Source organism: Tupaia chinensis, unplaced genomic scaffold (assembly GCF_000334495.1).
Source record: "Tupaia chinensis unplaced genomic scaffold, TupChi_1.0 Scaffold000272_1, whole genome shotgun sequence".
Classification (NCBI taxonomy): domain Eukaryota; kingdom Metazoa; phylum Chordata; class Mammalia; order Scandentia; family Tupaiidae; genus Tupaia; species Tupaia belangeri.
In genome coordinates, this window is record NW_006159754.1 from 1,692,142 (window position 1) to 1,710,155 (window position 18,014).

Genomic DNA, 18,014 nt, shown 5'->3' on the forward strand with positions numbered 1-18,014 from the left:
AAAATCATTTAATCATTTTCTCTCTGTTTCTGTCTGGCAAGCACACATGCTCTATGGCACACACCTAAACATAAATAAATAAATGAACAAACAAGTTGGAGCCAGTTTGTGGCATGCTCATTAAGGTAGCTGGATCCCGCATGGCTGACTGCATGGTTTAAGTTCCAGACTCACCTGCTTGAACAAAATATACCAGGTATGTGTACAAGTGTGTGTGTGTGTGTGTGTGCGCGCACACACACACGTACGTGTGCATGCATGCCCCAAATCCTGAACAGAAGAAAAGTGGAAGAGAAGGAGAGGATTTCAGTGTGAATATTCCCCATTGAAGGGAGGGTTGCCTTTCTTTCCTTCTCTCTGTCTTTATCTCTGGCAAGCACAGGTGCCTTCTGGAAAAAAAAAATGTATTTCTATATGGTAATACTGAACATTCTGAAAATGAAATCAAGAAAAAGATGAAAAGATTCCAGGGCGAGCCTGTAGCCTAGTGGTTAAGGAAGCTGGATCCTACATAGCTGACCTACAGTTCAAATCCCTACTCCACTGGCCTGAAAAACACGCTGGACACATGTATACATGCACCAAATTCCAACAGGACAGAGAAGTGGAGAAGGGACTACGCATGTCCACGCCTCGTTGGGAGGTGATATTTTTTCTCTCTCTTTGTCTTCGTCTCTCTCTGGCAAGACGCATGGCCATGCCTCATTGGGAGGTAATTTTTTTCCTCTCTCTTTGTCTTCGTCTCTCTCTGGCAAGTACATGCACCCTCTAGAAATTAAACAGAAAGTAATTCCATTTATAATAGCATCCGGAAGAATAAAATATACTGTGGATAATTCACTAACTGTTAATATTCAGTCCATATCAAGGCTAATCAGATGTCCAAAGATGAAATATACACAGACTTGATTCCAAATTATTTTGAAAATCAGCCACAGTCTTTCAGAGAGCTAAGAATTCAAGTCAGAGCATGAAATAATAATAATACTAAAAGTGGGTATGTTACTTGAAATTCATTGATGTCGTTAAAACAAAGGCTATCCCTCTTCTCAGGGCTGAAGTAACTAAAACTTCATTAGGGCTTTCTATGCCATGCAAGTCCTGGTTTATCATTGAGGTTTGACTAAACATTTAGAAAACTGAGAAAAACAACCTTCTATAAAGGGAGGCTTCTTAGGTCATGAAAAAGTCCTTCTCACTTATTTATTTACTTAGGTTTCTGCCACAGGGCATGTGCACTCACCAGAGAGAGACAGAGACAGTGAGAGGGAAAGTGAGGAATCACCCCATGGGGGGATGGCCACAGTGCAGCCTCTTCTCCATTCTCCTCCTGGGATTTCGGACACACACGCACATACATCTGGTGGGATTTTCAAGCCACCACGTCCAGGACTGGAACCATGGTTGGCCACATGGGAGTCCAGCACCTTAATCAACACACCACCTGCTGGCCCCTTTCATCATTTTAAAAAAACTTTCCTTGAGATGTTAAGTGACCTTTATGTCAATATATCCAATGGCCTCTCAGGCACGAGTCCAAGTGATCAATCACTAACTTGTGTTCCATGAAGTGGATACTGAGCTTTGGTATTCAAACCAAGCTGCTGCTCGTGGATGTATGTAAACTGGCACACGTTTTCAGGGGGTGGGTATATCGAAGTTTTAATATGTCCAAATCTTCCAGAACATCTACCATCACTTATTTAAGGAAATAAATAATAAGTATCCAACAAAGTGTACTAAACTGGGTTTAAACTGTGTGTGTAAGAGCAAAGAATGTGAAACCACTTTTGTTCAGTAGAATGGAACAGGTTAAATGAATTACATGGCAACTTCCAAAAGGTGTGGAAGAATGGAATTAAAGGATAAGTTTTTTGGGCGCCAAAAATTTTAGGGCATTTTAGGGCAGTCTCCATGTTTTCAGAACATTTTCATGAATGTTTTAAAGAGCCCTGTGTAACATCCCTATAATGAGCTACTGTGTGGTTTTGAAAAACATTGTCTATTTATCTATATTTATAGGTTATAAAAATGATGTGTCTATTTTTTGCATGTACTCATAACATCATTTATTGCATAATATTATATTTAAGGGGCTCATGGCAAAATATGAATAAATGAAGAATTGATTTTTTAATTTTAGGTTTTCTTATTTACATTCAATCATTGTGCATCCCTATAGTACAAAATATGGTTTTTCAAAGTACGTGTGCAGGACGTGACAAATCAAGGATATTGCCATGTGTATAATTTTCCTTACTTTAAAAAAATTATTAATTTAATTTATTATTATTTTTAAATTTTACTATAGTGCTATAATATGTACTCACCAGAGGGAGAGTCAGTGAGAAAACAAGTTGCCAGGTCTGGGACTCAAACCACAGTCAGCCATGTGGGAGTCCAGCACCTTAACCACCACCACGCCACCTGCTGGATTCCCATGTGCATCATTTTCAACAGAGAGCTTTAAGCATTAATTTTAAAGAATTATATATATGCTCAGGCCAGCAGGTGGTGTGGAAGTTAGGGTAGCTGGATTCCACATGGTTGACCAAGTGGTTTGAGTCCTAGACCTGGTGACTTGAAATTAAGCCCGGGCGTGTGTATATGAATATCCAAAAATTGCAAGAGGAGAATGGAGGAAAAGGAATTGCAGCATGGCCATCCCTCCAGGGGGATGATTTCTTACTTCCGCTCTCTCTTTATGTCTCTCTCCAGCAAATGCATATGCCCTATAGCACAACAAACAAACAAAAAAAAACAACAAAAAAAGAATTATCTATATCTATATCTATATCTATATATATTCCTAGAAAAAAGTAATGATATATTAAAATACATTCACTTTTCTAGGAAGTAGAATTTGGAGGTAATCTTTTTCTTTATATTTTTGGTATTTTCTTTCTTTCTTCCTTTCAAACTTACCCATTTCCTGAGAAACAGAGAGGGAAAGAGAGACACCCCTGACAGGGTCTTTATACTGTGGTCCTCCCTGAAGTCCTGCAGCCGGGAAGGAGCACAGAGCTGCCTTGCCTGACCGTTCAGGTGAACTCAGGACTCGAACCTGGAGCCCTCCCATATAGCTTGCAGCACTGTGCAGCAGCTCCCTGACTGCCTGCACCACCATGGCTGGGCTTGTTCTGGATTTTTTAAAGAAATAAAGCTAATACAAGTAACTTGTTGAAAGAAAGGATACAATATTTGCATCGTCCCGTCCGGAAAGGAAGTCAGAAACTTTCCCCCGTGCTTGTAGTTCTTCTCTAAGAGCTCGTCCCTCACAACCTGCCCACCCCAGAAAAGAAGAGAGCACCGACTGTTAACTGCTTCCCGTATAAACATGAAGCGTGACAGCAAACATGGGCTGGTCACTACACAGTGATACAAAGCATTTCTTAATTTAAATTCCCTCCCTCCCTCCCTCCCTCCCTCCCTCTCTCTCTCTCTCTCTCTCTCTCTTTCTTTCTTTCTTTCGCTATAGGGCACATGTGCTTGCAGAGTGGGGTGGGGAGAGAGAGAGAAAGTGAGAAATCATCCCTCCCAGAGAGGATGTCCCCTCAGCAATCCCTTCTCCTCCATTCTCCTTTTGGGATTCTGGGCACACAGGCACACGCGCCTAGTGTGTTTTTTAAGCTGCTGGTTCTAGAACTTTAACCCTGTAGTCAGCCATGTGGCATCCAATGTCTTCACCACCACACCACCTGCTGGTCCTTAATTTCTGACTCTGGTTTAACCACAGGGCACGGTCTTTAGCAGTCTTTTAAAATTGTCCCTAACCCCTGCAGTATAACTAGATAAAAACTTTCCAGAAGAAATCTGACATTATACATCTATCTGAAGTTTTTTATAGTTTTTACTTTATACATACACTGCTATAAAATCAAAAGAAAAGATAAAAACCAGCTCTAGTGATGGCTACACAGCTGTCAAAATACTGAGAACTGAACACTTACAAAGCGTGACTATTACTATATGTGAAGTTCAGTGGAAGAAACCTGATTTTAAAAAGAAACATATTCTAGTATAATCTCAAAGTTATCCTTGAAGCCCATTTGTACACCGCACTAGTGGAGGGTGGGAGGGGAAGAAATGGAGATACTCCTTTTTGAAAATATTTTTTTTGCCAGAGGGCACGTGCACTTGCCAGAGAGTGAGTGAGCGAGAGGAGGAGGAGAGAGGAAGCACCCTCAATGGAGAGTGCTCACATGTGACCCCTCTCCTCTATTTCTCCTGTCAGGGTTTTGGGCATGCACTCACACATGCTCGGTGTGTTTTTCGTGTTGCCTGGCCTGGGACTCGAACTGCATAGTTGGTCATGTGGTATCCAGCTGCCGTAACCACCATACCAGGGGGTGGCCTGGTATTCCTTATTAATATCTCCAAGTCTAGGTATTTTCTATGTAGAACTCAGTAGGGAAATGAATTTAGACCTATTTTATAAAAACTGAAGATTTAATTTAATTCTTATTTATTTCTAAGCTTCAATTATACTAAAATATATTATACTAAAATAGATATTATGTGTGTTTGGGCTAATGTACATGTCACATTTGTTTTGAGAGAGAATGAACATTTTTCCCTTTTTAAAGTTATGAAATAAGGACTACATTCAGTAAGAGCCAGAAATGCTATTTCATTGAGTGAATATCAAGCCCCCATCCCACTGTATCCACTCTAGTGTCAACACTCTTCCTTTGTAGACAAAACCACAAGTCTGATCTCACAGTATTTGCTTTGATTTTCTTTGTACTTTTATCATGTCTAAGCAGTACAGACAAAGTTTTCCCCTTTCTGAATTTTTTTTAAGAGATTTTTTTACTATAGGGTATGTGTGTTTGCCAGAGAGACAGAAAAGGAGAAATCGCTTCCTCAGGGGGGATGGCCATGCGGCAACCCCTTCTCCTCCATTCTCCTATTGGGATTTTGGGAATGTCTAAATGAACACACACACACACACACACGCCCAGTGTGAATTTTAAGCTACCAGGTCTGGGATTCAAACCGCAGTTGACTACATGGGAGTCCAGTGATGTAACCATTATGCCACCTGCTGGTACCCCCTTTTTGGAAATTTTTATAAGTGAAATCACACATTATGTATTTTTTGTGTCTTCTTTCCATTAGCATTATGTTTGTAAGATTCATACACAGCCCAGCAGGTAGCTGTAGTATAACAATGTTCATTTGTGTATGGTATTTCATTGTATGAATTGTCTTACTATTTATTCATGTCATTTTGATGGAAATATCCCAGTTTTTGGCTATTCCAACCAATGAGCCTGTGAAATTCTTATGCAGGTACACTGGTACCCAGTTCCTCTAAGGTCCTACATCAGAGGTAAACCGCAGGCCCCAACGTAAGCCTATCTTACTTGACTCTCGATAATGCCAGGGTGATTTCCAGGTTGTTGTACCAATTCGCACTTCCATTGGTGGCCAAAGATAGTTATTGTTACTTTGTATCCTTTCCAAAACTTGGTACTATCAGGTTGCACTGTGTGTGTGTGTGTGTGTGTGTGTGTAGAGAGAGATTTTTGCTATAGGGCGTGTGTGCTTGCTGGAGAGACAGAGATATAGAGAAATGGAAAGCAAGAAGTCATGCCTGAGGGGATGGCCACACTGCAATCCCTTCTCTCCAATCTCCTCTCGGGATTTTGGGCATGCACACACGTGCACCTGGTGTGAGTTTTAAGCTGCTGGGTCTATGACTTGAACCACAGTTGACTATGTAGTAGTCCAGTGATGTAACCATAATGCCATCGCTGGTCCCCAGACTTCACATTTACAAAACACAATTGATATGTACTGATCTCTAATTGTGGTTTGAATTTTCATCTCTCAGAATACTAAGGCGGTTGAGCACTTTTTCAAATGCCTACTGACCACTTTGAAAAGTGTCTTTTTTTTTTTTTTTGCCCAGCCCATTCTTTTATTAAGTTGACTTTTTTAAATGTTGATTTATGAAAACTTGTCTACTCATACATTGAGAAGACAAGTCCTTTGTGGAGCCAATTTTCTCCATTCTTAGTTGGTCTTTCACAACTTTAAGGTAGCAAATCCTTTCGGATACTGCTTTTTCCCCCATCTGTTAATCTTTCCTTAATCTGAGATAGTAAAGCTCTTACCTATAACAAAAAGGTCTTTAAAGTTTTGCATTTCACATTTAGGTCTTTGAGTCACTTTGTTGTTGTTTGTTTTTAACATATGGGGTGAGGCAGCAGTTCTAGTTTCACTTTTTAAAAACTGCAGTGCCAAAAAAAGCAAAACAAAACAACAACAAAAAAACTGCAGTGCCTGACTGGGCCAGCACGCGGCAGGGCACAGGTAGTCATTCCTCCATTGTTGTGTAGTGCCACAGTGGCCACTGGTCAGACGGTCAGGTATGCTGGGGTCTGATTCTAGGCTGCTCTGTCTATGGCTTCGTTTATTGCTGCCCAACACTTCACAGTCTTATCGTTTGTGTGTGTGTGTGTGTGTGTGTGTTTTAAGAATTATTTAATTTTATTTATCATTATTATTATTTTATAATTTGCTACAGGGCACATGTGCTCACAAGAAAAAGAAAATGAGAAAGCAAGACGCCAAGTCCAGGACTTGAACCATGGTCAGCCATGTGGGAGTACAGAATCTCAACCACCGTGTCACCTGCTGGCCCCCATTACTTATGGTATTTTATGACTGATCTTAACATCCAGTAGAGCATATTATACTTGCCCTTGCTTTCTTCTTCTTCTTCCTCCTCCTCTTCTCCCTCCTCCTCTTCTCCCTCCTCCTCTTCTCCCTCCTCCTCTTCTCCCTCCTCCTCTTCTCCCTCCTCCTCTTCTCCCTCCTCCTCTTCAACCTCCTTCTCTTCTTCCTCCTCTTCTTTGAATTATTTAATTTAATGTTACTTTATTATTATTTAATTTGACCAAAGAGAGACAAAGAGGAAAAGTGAGAAGGTAAGTTGCCAGGTCTGGGACTCAAACCATGGTCAGCCACGTGGAAATTTAGTGCCTCAACCACCACACTACCTGCCAGCCCTGCTTTCTTCAAGAGTGTGTTAGCTGTTGTAGGATTTTAATCTTTCCACATATATTTTAGAATCAACTTGTCAAGACTTCCCTTCCCCCAACATACACAAGTATGCACACCTTTTAGAAATTGAAGGAGGTAGGACCAGCAAGTGGCATGGTGGTTAAGGGTGCTGGACTCCTACTTGGCCAATTGCAGTTTGAGTCCTGGACCTGGTGGCTTGCTTTCTCATTTTCCTCTCTCTCTCTCTTGCTCTGTCCCTCTCTGGTCAAGTTAAAATAAATACATAAAAGAATTATTTAAAAAAAAAAGATAAAAGAAGTTGAGTGGGGGTTGCATTAGACCTATAGATCACTTTGGGAGAAATGTCATCTTTAAAATATTTACTCTTGGGGCTAGCAGGTGGCATGGTGGTTAAGGTTCTGGACTCCCATGTGGCCAACTGCAGTTCAAGTCCTGAAAACCACAATGGGTGTATGTGCACATGTGTCCAAAATCCCAAGAGGAGAAGGGAGAAGGGGTTGTGGAGTGGCCATCTCCTGGGAGGGGGCCGGTGATTTCTCACTTTTCCTCTCTCTGTCTCTGTTTCTCTCTGGTGAGTGCACACAGCCTATGGCAAAACCTAAACAAGTTTTTTTAATTTGAAAAAATATATATTTACCCTTAACATTTATGAATATTAAATACAATGTGTTAAATGGATTATCCAGATATTCTAGAGTATTATGTATTACTGTTTTTTTTTTTCTAGTAGTTCTCTTAATTTTTGAGAGCTATAGGGTAAGTTATCCCAAATGATTATGGATTTCTTTATTTCTCTTTTTAATTCTGTGTAAATTCTGCTTTATATATTTTAAGGCTGTGATAATATAGACAAAATATTTTTATTTAATTTACCAGAGGGCAGAATGTGTGCTCGCTGGAGAGAGACGGGGGTGGGGGTGGGGCAGACATAGAGAGAGAGACAAGAGAGGTAGAGAGTACACCCCATGGTGCATGGCCATGCCACAATCCCTTCTCCTTCATCTTTCTATCCTGTCAGGATTTGAGGCATGAACACACATGGGGCTGACATGTTTTCACATCCCTGTGTCTGGAACTCACACCCTGTGGTGAGTCTCGCAGGACACCCAGCTCCTTTAACCACTAGACCATGGGCCTGGCCTGATACTGAAATAATATATTTAAAACATGGTTGGGACTTGGTGATTTTCTCTCCTTCTTTTTAGTTTCCTAAGGGTTCCAAATGTTCTTTAATGTGAAACTATACATTTTAAAGTAAAATAAACAAACTGGGCCAGCCTGTGGCATGGTGGTTAAGGAAACTGGATTCCATGAGATGTCAATGGCAGTTTGAGTCCCGGACCAGGCAGTTTGAGAAACATGCTGGGCACGTGTGAGTGCAGGCCCCAGATCCTGAAAGGAGGGCAAGATGGCGGAGTAGGGATTGCGGCATGACTGCTCGCCAATGGAGGCACGTTCCCACTTTCTCTCTGTCAGTCTTCAGCAAGCATGTGCACTCCCTGGCAAAATCTAGAAAAACTGAAATAAAACAAATAAAGCTCCTCCCAGTTTTCACCCAAACATTTGTTAGACATTGTTACAAACTTTAGTAGAAGTTTAAAGGCCAAATCTATACCAATTTTTTAAAAAAATAATTAACCATATCATGTAGGTAAGCTTCATGAGAGCTTCTTATAACTTTAAGTAAAATTGATTTAAAAAATATAGCAAGTAAAAAAATTAGAAGTTAATTACCTTTCCACCTGCTATTCTAGAATCACAACAACTAATTGATACATTACTGTTGTTTAGTAGAACATCAAATATATTCTCCTCAATGATCTCTTTTTCTGGAACTTCCACAGAAAGTTGGTAAGAAATTGTTTTCAAATGCCTTGGATCTAATGAGAAAAGAATCACACAAAAGCACATATATGTTTAAAATGTTCTAGAACCTCTTATAAAATGAATTTTCAAACCCCATTACAAATGCATTGAGTTTAAAAAAAAAAAATTTGCTAGTGGGCACAGAAAGAGAGAGAGAAAGTGAGAAAGCAACTCCCATGGAGAAAGGTCATGCCACAGTCCCTTCTCCATCTTCCTTCCTTCTGGCTCTTAGACACACATATGTCCACACACACCCACAGCATATTTTTTAAGCTGCCAGGTCAGGGACTTGAACTGCATGTTCAAGCATGTGGGACCCAGCTTTCTTAACATTTTGGGCCTGGCCCCAAACAGTTTTTATTGTTTGTGTTTTATTTTTGTTTGTTGTTGCCATGGGGTGCATGCACTCACCAGAAAGCTAGAGAAAAAGGGAAAGTGAGAACTCCCCACCACCACCACCACCAGGGGATGGCATTTCTTCTCTTCCATTCTCCTGAGGATTTTGGGCACACATGCATAGGTACCTGGCATGTTTTACAAAGCCACTGGATCTGGGATGCGAACCGCGAAACCAGTTATGTGGAATCCAGTGCCTTAACCACCATGCCATCTGGCTGCCCTCTAAGTATTTTTCTTTTCTTTTCTTTTCTTTTTTTTTTTAGAGGTTTCTTTGCTATAGGGTGCATGCACTCGCCACACAGAGAGAGAGAGAACAAAAGCGAGAAATCACCCCCCAGGGGGGATAGCCACGCTGCAATCCCTTCTCCATTCTCCTCTTGGGATCTTGGGCACTCACGCACACGCGCCCGGTGTGAATTTTAAGCCACCGGGTCCGGGACACAAACTGCGACTGACTACATGGGAGTCCAGTCACATAAGTATTACACTAACTGCTGGTCCCATCTAAGTATTTTTCAATATCTGAGTGGCAGAGGAGGAGGAGCCTGATACTGAGAAAGCTTAAGAAATTTACCCCAAATCAGACAACTGGGAAGGAGAAAAGCAAGCACATAAAGCCAAGACTGAAATCAGTGCTCTGTCAGCTCCCCCTGGTACTGCAGCTGTACCAGCCGGCCAATGGGTGGACCCAACACACAGATTTTTGGGTATTTTTGACTGATTTTCATACCCAAGCTTGAGAACAAAATGGAATGTGTGCACAAACAAGAGACAATGAACTTGAGAGCCCCTTGCAGCCCTGTGAAGGGCTCTGTAGATGTTGCTCATTCATTTCAAACAATGCTAATAATGAGATGAAGACTGAAAACTCTAAAAGCCAGATGGCGGGATCATCAGATTTTCCAAGTCATTGACTGATGTGTACTGTACTTAGAAATGAAAAATATTCTATACCTATATTCTTTTTCTTTCTTTTCTTTTTTATTTTATTATTAATTTTAAGAGCAGAATTTGTTTATTTTTAACATCTATTATGCCATGAATTCATAGGGAATAGGTTCCAGTAGGTCAGGCTCCTTTCCATTGGTTCTCACAAAATGTGCTTCTCTGGGTGGAGCAGGCTGGTGCTTCAATTGATTTGAACCCAGGTACCTTTCTCTTTGGCTTCCTTCTTTTTATGGTCATTTTCCTTCACGCATTTTAGGAAGCTATCTCTGCTCTTAGAATGCTTAATATGCTCAGTTTGCATGTTAATTCTCTTGGCAAGAATCTTACCTTTAACTTGTTTGTTTACAACAATGCCAACAGCATCCTGGGTAATATTGCAATTTCTTCCAGTTTTGCGATGATAACACTTGTGGGGCATTCCTTTCTGAACAGCACCCATTCCCTTGAGGTCTACACTATCACCTTTCTTGTAGATTCACATGTATGTTGAATAGAGGAACCACTCTATGTTTTCTGAAGGCCTGGAGAACATATATCGGGTATCTCTCCTCTTCCCCTTGTTTTTATTTTTTAATTTTATTTTTATATTACATTTAATCACATATATCTTTACAGTGTATTACATTTTTCCTAGCATGATTACCATGCATATCAGTCAAGACAAAGGCATTGCTATCCACATCATCATCATCAAATAGCTTTTCATCATTTTTTTCAGATTATTAATATTATTTATTCTCATTATTTTTTTAAACGTTCAATCACTGTATATCATTTGGCTTGTAAAGAGAATTTATCCAACATGAAATATTTCTCATATCAGTCCAGTTGAGAATACTATACATGTTATCATCAATAGGTAACACGATTTCTGTGTCCCACTAATGTTATGCCTATTTGTTTTCTTGCTATTCTTCTCTGTACTCTTCTCCCCACCCTGTTCCACACTGTCTTCAGCATCCGTAACTGTTTTCACTGCTTTTATGCCCTCCAGTATTTCAATCTCTACCATAAAGTGCATATAGTCAGTATATATTAAGTGGATACATACAATATCTTTTTTCATGTTCTGCCTTGTTTCACTCATCAATAGATCTTCCTTATTCAACCACTTTCTATCAAATGCCAGGGTCTTGTTGTTTTGTATGGCTGAATAGTATTCCATAGAGTATATGCGCCACACTTTTTCCATCCATCCGTTTGTGGATGTTTGGGTTGGTTCCATCCTTAGTGATTTTGAGTAATGCTGCAATAGACATTTATGTACAAGTGTTTCTCAGACTGAGCGTTCTCCTGTCCTTTGGGTAGATACTCAGAACTGGGGTTGCTGGATCAAATGGTAGTTCTATTTGTAGAACTTTGAGGAACCTCCATATTGTTCTCCACAGTGGCTGAACCAGTTTACATTCCCACCAACAGTGTAGGAGAGTTCCCCCTTCACCACAATCCCACCAACACTTAGCACTTTTTGTATTTTTAATCTTCGCCATCCTGACAGGGGTTAGGTGGTATCTCATTGTGGTTTTAATTTTTATCTCCCTTATGAAGAGGGATGTTGAGCATTTCCTCATATGCTTTTTGGCTGTTCGTATGTCTTCCTTAGAGAGATTTTTGTTCAGTTCATTTTCCCATCTTTTAATTGGGTTAGACATTTTGTTTCAGGCAAGCTGCTTGAGTTCCCTGTTTATTCTGGTTATCAGTCCCTTATCTGAGTGGTATATTTTACAAAAATATCCTCCCATTCTGAGGGCTGTTGATTCACACTAATTACTGTGTCCTTTGCTGTGCAGAAACTTCTTAATCTGATATAGTCCCATTTGTCTATTTTAGGGATTATTTATTACCTGGGTTTTGGGAGTCTTATTTAAGAAGTCTTTGCCTACCTCAGTGCCTTTCACCAGTAGTTTTATAGTTTGAGGTATTAGGTTCAGATCTTTGATCCATTTTTAGTTGATGTTTGTTAATGGTGAAAAATGGGGATTCACTTTCATCTTTTTGCAGGTGGATAACCAGTTTTTCAAGCACCATTTGCTAAAAAGGTTTTCCTTTTCTCAATGAATTGACTGGTATCCTTTATCAAAAATTAGTTGACTGTGGGACCAGCAGTTAGCATAATGGCTATGTTGCAAGACTCCCATGTAGTCGACCATGGTTCGAGTCCCGGACCCGGTGGCTTAAACTCACGCCGGGCATGTGTGCATTCTCCTCCCCTGAGAGGAGATGGAGGAGAAGGGATTGTGGTGTGGCCATTGCCCCTGGGGGGGGTGATTTCTCGCTTTCTCTCTCTGTCTTTCCAGCAAGCACACGCACCCTATAGCAAAAACTTCTCTCTCAAAAAAAAAAATCAGTTGGCTATAAGCTTTGGGGTTTATTTCTGAGGTCTCTATTCTATTCCATTGGTTCACTTGTCTGTTGTTGTGCCAATACCATGCTGTTCGATTATCACAGCCTTATAGTATATTTTGGGGTTAGAGAGTGAGATGCCACCCACTCTACTCTTCTTATGCAGGATTGCTTTGGCAATGAGATTTTCCATGATTCCAGACAAATTCTATGATTGTCTTTTCTAGATCTGTGAAGAATGTCCCTGGTATTTTGATTGGAGTTGCATTAAATGTGTAGATTAATTTGGGTAGAATTGACATTTTGATTATATTAATTCTTCCAATCCAGGAACATAGGATATCCTTCCACTTTTTTAATGTCATTTTCAATATCTTTTTAAGCTTTTCATAGTTTCTTTTGTAAAGGTCTTTGACTTCCTTAGTTAGGTTTATCCCTAGGTATCTTATATATATTTTGTGGCTATGGTAAAAGGAATTCCTTTCTTCAGCTCTACTTCCTTCAACTTGTTGCTCATATATAGAAATGCTATACAGTTTCAGATAATTGGTTTTGTATCCTGCCACTTTACTGTGTTCATTTATTACTTCGAGAAGTTTTTTCATGGAGACCTTTCGGTCTTTTAAGTATACCATTATGTCATCTGCAAATAAAGATATTTTCATCTCTTCTTTGCCTATTTGAATGTTCTTTATATGATTCTCTTTTCTGATTGCATTGGATAAAACTTCCAGCACTATATTAAAAAGCTGTGGAAAAAGTATGTAGCCTTGCCTAGTTTTAGTGGAAAAGCTTTTAGCTAGGTTCCAGGACTCACATTGTGGTTGGCCATGTGGGAGTATCCAGCTCCTTAACCACCAATGCCACCTGCTGGTGCCCATTTGATTCTTTTTTATGGTGTCTATTCCTTCTTTCAGATTGTGAAAAACCTCATCATCTCTTGGAGCTTGTTGTCTCTTTTCTCTTGCATCTCCTTTAGTCTGGGTACTACAATTTTACAGTCATTTAGGTCCTGTATCTGTCTACTTTTTGTTTAGAAGATCTGTCTATAGAAGACAGTGGGGTGTTGAAATCCCCAGTAATTATAGTGTTGCACCCCACCTCTCCTTTTAGCTCCAGCAGTCTTTCCTTCATGTATTTAGGTGCTCCTGAATTGGGCGCATAGATATTTTTATAAGCATTATGTCTTCTTGCTGAATGAACCCATTTATTATTATGCAATGCCCTTCTTTGTCTCTTCTTAACAGTCTTTGTCTTGAAGCCTATTTTATCTGAAATCAGTGTTGTAGCTCCAGCCCTTTTTTGATTTCTATTTGCATGGAGTATCTTTTTCCAGCCCTTCACTTTTAGTCTATATATGTCTTTATCCATAAGGTGCATTTCTTGTAGGTGACGAATAGAAGGTTTCTGGGTCTCTTTTTTTAAATCCATTCAGCCAGTCTGTGTTTCTTAATTGAAGAATTTAATCCATTAACATTCAAAGTTACTATCGATATTTCCGGACTTGTTCCTATCATGAAGTGAGCCATTTTCTTGGTTGATTTTTGTTATCTTATAACCGTTCATCTGACTTTTTAGTTTTCCTGGTATAGTACTCCTTTTAGAACCTCTTGAAGAGCTGCCCTGGAGTTGGTAAATTCTTTCAGGTTTTGTTTATCTCAAATGTTTTTATCTTTTTTTCCCATATGAAGGATAATCTTGCTGGGTATAGTATTCTTGATTGAAATTGTTTTTCATTGAACAATTTGACTATATTTCCCCATTCTTTCTTTGCCTGCATTGTTTCTTTTTTTTTTGAGAGATTTTCACTGTAGGGTGCGTGCGCTCGCCAGACAGACAGAGAGAGACATAGAGACAGAAAGCGAGAAATCACCCCCAGAGGGGATGGTCGCGCCGCAATCCCTTCTCCTCCATTCTCCTCTCGGGATCTTGGGCACGCACGCACACGCGCCCGGCATGAGTTTTTTTAAGCCACCGGGTCCGGGACACGAACCGCGGTCGACTACGTGGGAGTCCAGCAACATAGCCATTACGCTAACTGCTGGTTCCCGCCTGCCTGCATTGTTTCTGATGAGAGGTCTAATGTTAGCCTGATGGGATAAACTTTGTAAGTAACTTAATGTTTCCCTCTTGCCAATTTTAGTATCTTGTCTTTTCTGTGGTTTTGGCCAATCTGGCTATGATGTGCCTTGGAGAGGATCTTCCTGGGCTGATTCTATTTGGGGTCATCTGTATTTCTTGGGTCTGGATATTTGAATGCCTCTCTAGGTTTGGAAAGTTTTCTTCCAGGATCTCATAAAACAAATGACCTTTACCCTTTTTATTTTTATTTTTTTCCTCTTCTGGAATACCAGTTCCACATGTTGGGGCACTTGCTAGTATCTAGTATTTCTCATATATTATCCTCATTTTTCTTGGTGGTTTTCTCAGTATTTTTGATACTTTTTTCTAGGTCAGAGTTTTTATCTTCTGTATTTGAGATTCAATCAAATCTGCTTTTAATACTTTTGAGGGAGGTTTTAATTTCCTGTATTATATTCTTTATCTCTAACAATTCTGTTTGATTCTTTTTTTTAAAAAAGAATTTTTTACTTAATTTTATTTATTCATTCATTTATTTTAATTTGACTAGACACACGCACACACACACACGCACACGCACACACACACACACACACACACACACACACAGAGAGAGAGAGAGAGAGAGAGAGAGAGAGAGAGCAAGCCACTAGATTTCAGGACTCAAATCATGATTGGCCATGTGAGAGTATCCACCATGCCACCTGCTGGTCCCCGATTCGATTCTTTTTTTATGGTGTCTATTTCTTCTTTCAAATTGTGAAAGGACTTTGTCATCCCCTGGAGCCTGTGGTCTCTTTTCTCTTGCATCTCATTTAGTTTGGTTACTACAAATATTCTGAATTACTTACCCAGCATTTTCATGACTTCCATTGTGTTGTCTGTGGGTGACATGGAGTTGATGTTTTTTTTCCTTGTGGGAAAACATTTTGTTGGTTGCTCATATTTCTAGTGCCTCTGCAATTGTTCCTAATCATCTAGTGACCTATACATTCCTTCCTAAATTATTCAGGGTATCTCTGAGCATTCAAAGGTGTGCAGGAGTAGAAAATTGACTATTGCTCTTCTGCTCTGCCTCCCTGTTGCTCACCAGCACCCTGCATGTTGTCACTGGTCCTGGATGACCCCAAGCCCTCCCTGTTTCAGGTGGGCCTGAAACTGAGTGAGTGAGCTTCAATTCAGCAGCAAAGGAAAGATCACATGGTGTGCAAAACCCACTAGCCAAAATGCTGAAGTCCTGAGAGTTCAAAGGTGAGTGCGGAGGGAATATGCCACGGTCCCAGCCATTAGGCCTTGCAGCTGCAAGCATCTTGGTGTCTGGCAAGGTCCTTTGCTTGAACCAGTATCCAGATGGGCCAGGGAGGGGCACAAGTTCATCTTAAAGTCCCACAACACAAACCTGAAGTCCAAAGGTGAGTTGGGGAGGGGCTGAGCCATGGGTCCCAGCGTTTAGGCCCCAAAGCTGCAGGCAGCCTGGCATTCAGCAAGGCCCTTCATTTGAACTGATCAATACCTGTATTTAACTGACGTATATTTAAAATATGTCCGTTTTCAATGACCTTTTTATTTCTTTAGTTGTATTAAATATTGCAAGATGGTTAAAAAGTTTGGCAACGTCATAGGATGGAAGGAGGTTGGGTCCCGAGTCACTACTCAGAGAACTGCTAAAAGAGAGCCAGTCAGGCACCTCTGGATGTGCGTAAATCACCGAGCTGTGGGATGATTGTTCTTACAGCAAGTCTGTTCTATCCTGACTCATACACAAGTGCTTTTCTTTCTACATCTATCTGTCTATATCTATACATACATATTTTTTAAGGACTCAAAATCCTTAAAATCAAAAAAAATTTAGGGAGTTTTTTGCTATAATGCATATGCACTTGCCAGAGAGACAGAAAGCAATAAATCACCCTGCCCCCTACCCCGGGAGGATGGCAACACCGCAAAGTTCTGGGTCCAGAACTTGAACCATGGTTGACTGTGTGGGAGTCCAGCGACGTAACTATTATGTCATCTGCTGATCCCAAAATACATGAATTTTTACCATTTAGTCAGGCATCTGAGCTTTCTCAGATTGTACACCTTGTCTCTACCCTAAGTGTTGATGAACTCACCTTCTTCAAAAAAATTAGTCGGTTCTATCGGCATGATTGCAAGACGCTTGGCCATTTGTCGCTCCTGTTTTCTACAACATCAAACAATATCACAAGTAAATCAGAAATGTGGTTGCAGCTTAAAAGAATATAAACCATGGGGCTAGAAGGTGGCGTGGTGGTTGGGGTGCTGAACTCCTACATGGCCCACTGCAGTTCGAGTTCCGGACCTGGCAGGTTGCTTTCTCACTTTCTCTCTCTGTCTCTCTTTCTCTCTCATGATTGCCATTACTGTATACAAGTTAAAGAATAATGACAATAATAAATAAAATTAAAATAAATAATTGAAAAATACAGTGCAAACTTTAATTGCTTAAATGCCAACCCTTGCTATTTTTAATTCGTTGTTATTTATAAATATAGCCTATTGAATCAGAGTACATGGGTCTGTACTTATTGGACAATTTTTTCCTATGTATTAGTAGAGATTCTGAATTGAATTGTCTTGATAATTTTCTTTCTTTTCTTCCTTTTTTTTTTTTTTAAGAGGATTTTGCGTTAGAGTGCATGCATTTACCAAAGCGAGAGAGAAAGAATGAGAGGGGAAGTGAAAAAAATCACTCCCTGAGGGGAATAGCCATGCCACAATTTCTTCTCCTCCATTCTCTTAAGGTTTCAGGCATGCACACACACACACGCCCAGTGCGAGTTTCAAGTCATGAGTCCAGGACTGAACTGCAGTTGGTCATGTGAGAGTCCTGTGCTGTAACCACTATGCCACCTGCTGGCCCCAGCTTTGGCTCATTTTTATTTCTTCAGAGAGATCACATCTTCAAAAGGATATATTTTGAAAAAATAAAGTTCTTCTTACAAAAGCTCTCCGACTAAGTTGTTCTACCTGAGTTTCGAGATCAAAGGCTCAGTGTCACCTTTGCAGGGCTTTTTCCTTGGCCTTGAGTCTGTCAGCTTCGCTGCCATGGGCTGCATGCGGGACAATGCTAATTAATTCTGGTTTAGAACTCTTGGTTTTTTTTTCTTCCTCATTGATATATTCAACCAGATTTTGGAAATCAGTACAACAGGAGGCCTGAGAAGCAAAGAGGTAATTTTTATTTGATCAGTCCTAGGTAAAGATGACTAGAGATAAAATCCAAAGAGGGCAGGGTCAGCAGGTGGTGTGGTGGTGAAGGTGCTAGACACTCCCATATGGCTGACCACGGTTTGAGTCCCGGACCTAGTGGCTTGCTT

At 40.3% G+C, this 18,014-nt stretch overlaps 1 protein-coding gene across 1 annotated transcript in view; it reads right to left on the reverse strand.

Moving 5' to 3' along the window:
- The window catches only part of ERICH6 (glutamate rich 6), a 38,009-nt gene that overhangs the window by 6,135 nt on the left and 13,860 nt on the right, over window positions 1-18,014 (reverse strand). Inside the window, exons 8-11 of the mRNA XM_027772367.1 lie at window positions 17,696-17,853; window positions 16,788-16,858; window positions 8,770-8,915; window positions 3,197-3,282 (exon numbers count right to left, since the gene is read on the reverse strand). Of these exons, the coding sequence (XP_027628168.1) occupies window positions 3,197-3,282; window positions 8,770-8,915; window positions 16,788-16,858; window positions 17,696-17,853 (461 nt within the window). The remainder of the gene's footprint in view (window positions 1-3,196; window positions 3,283-8,769; window positions 8,916-16,787; window positions 16,859-17,695; window positions 17,854-18,014) is intronic.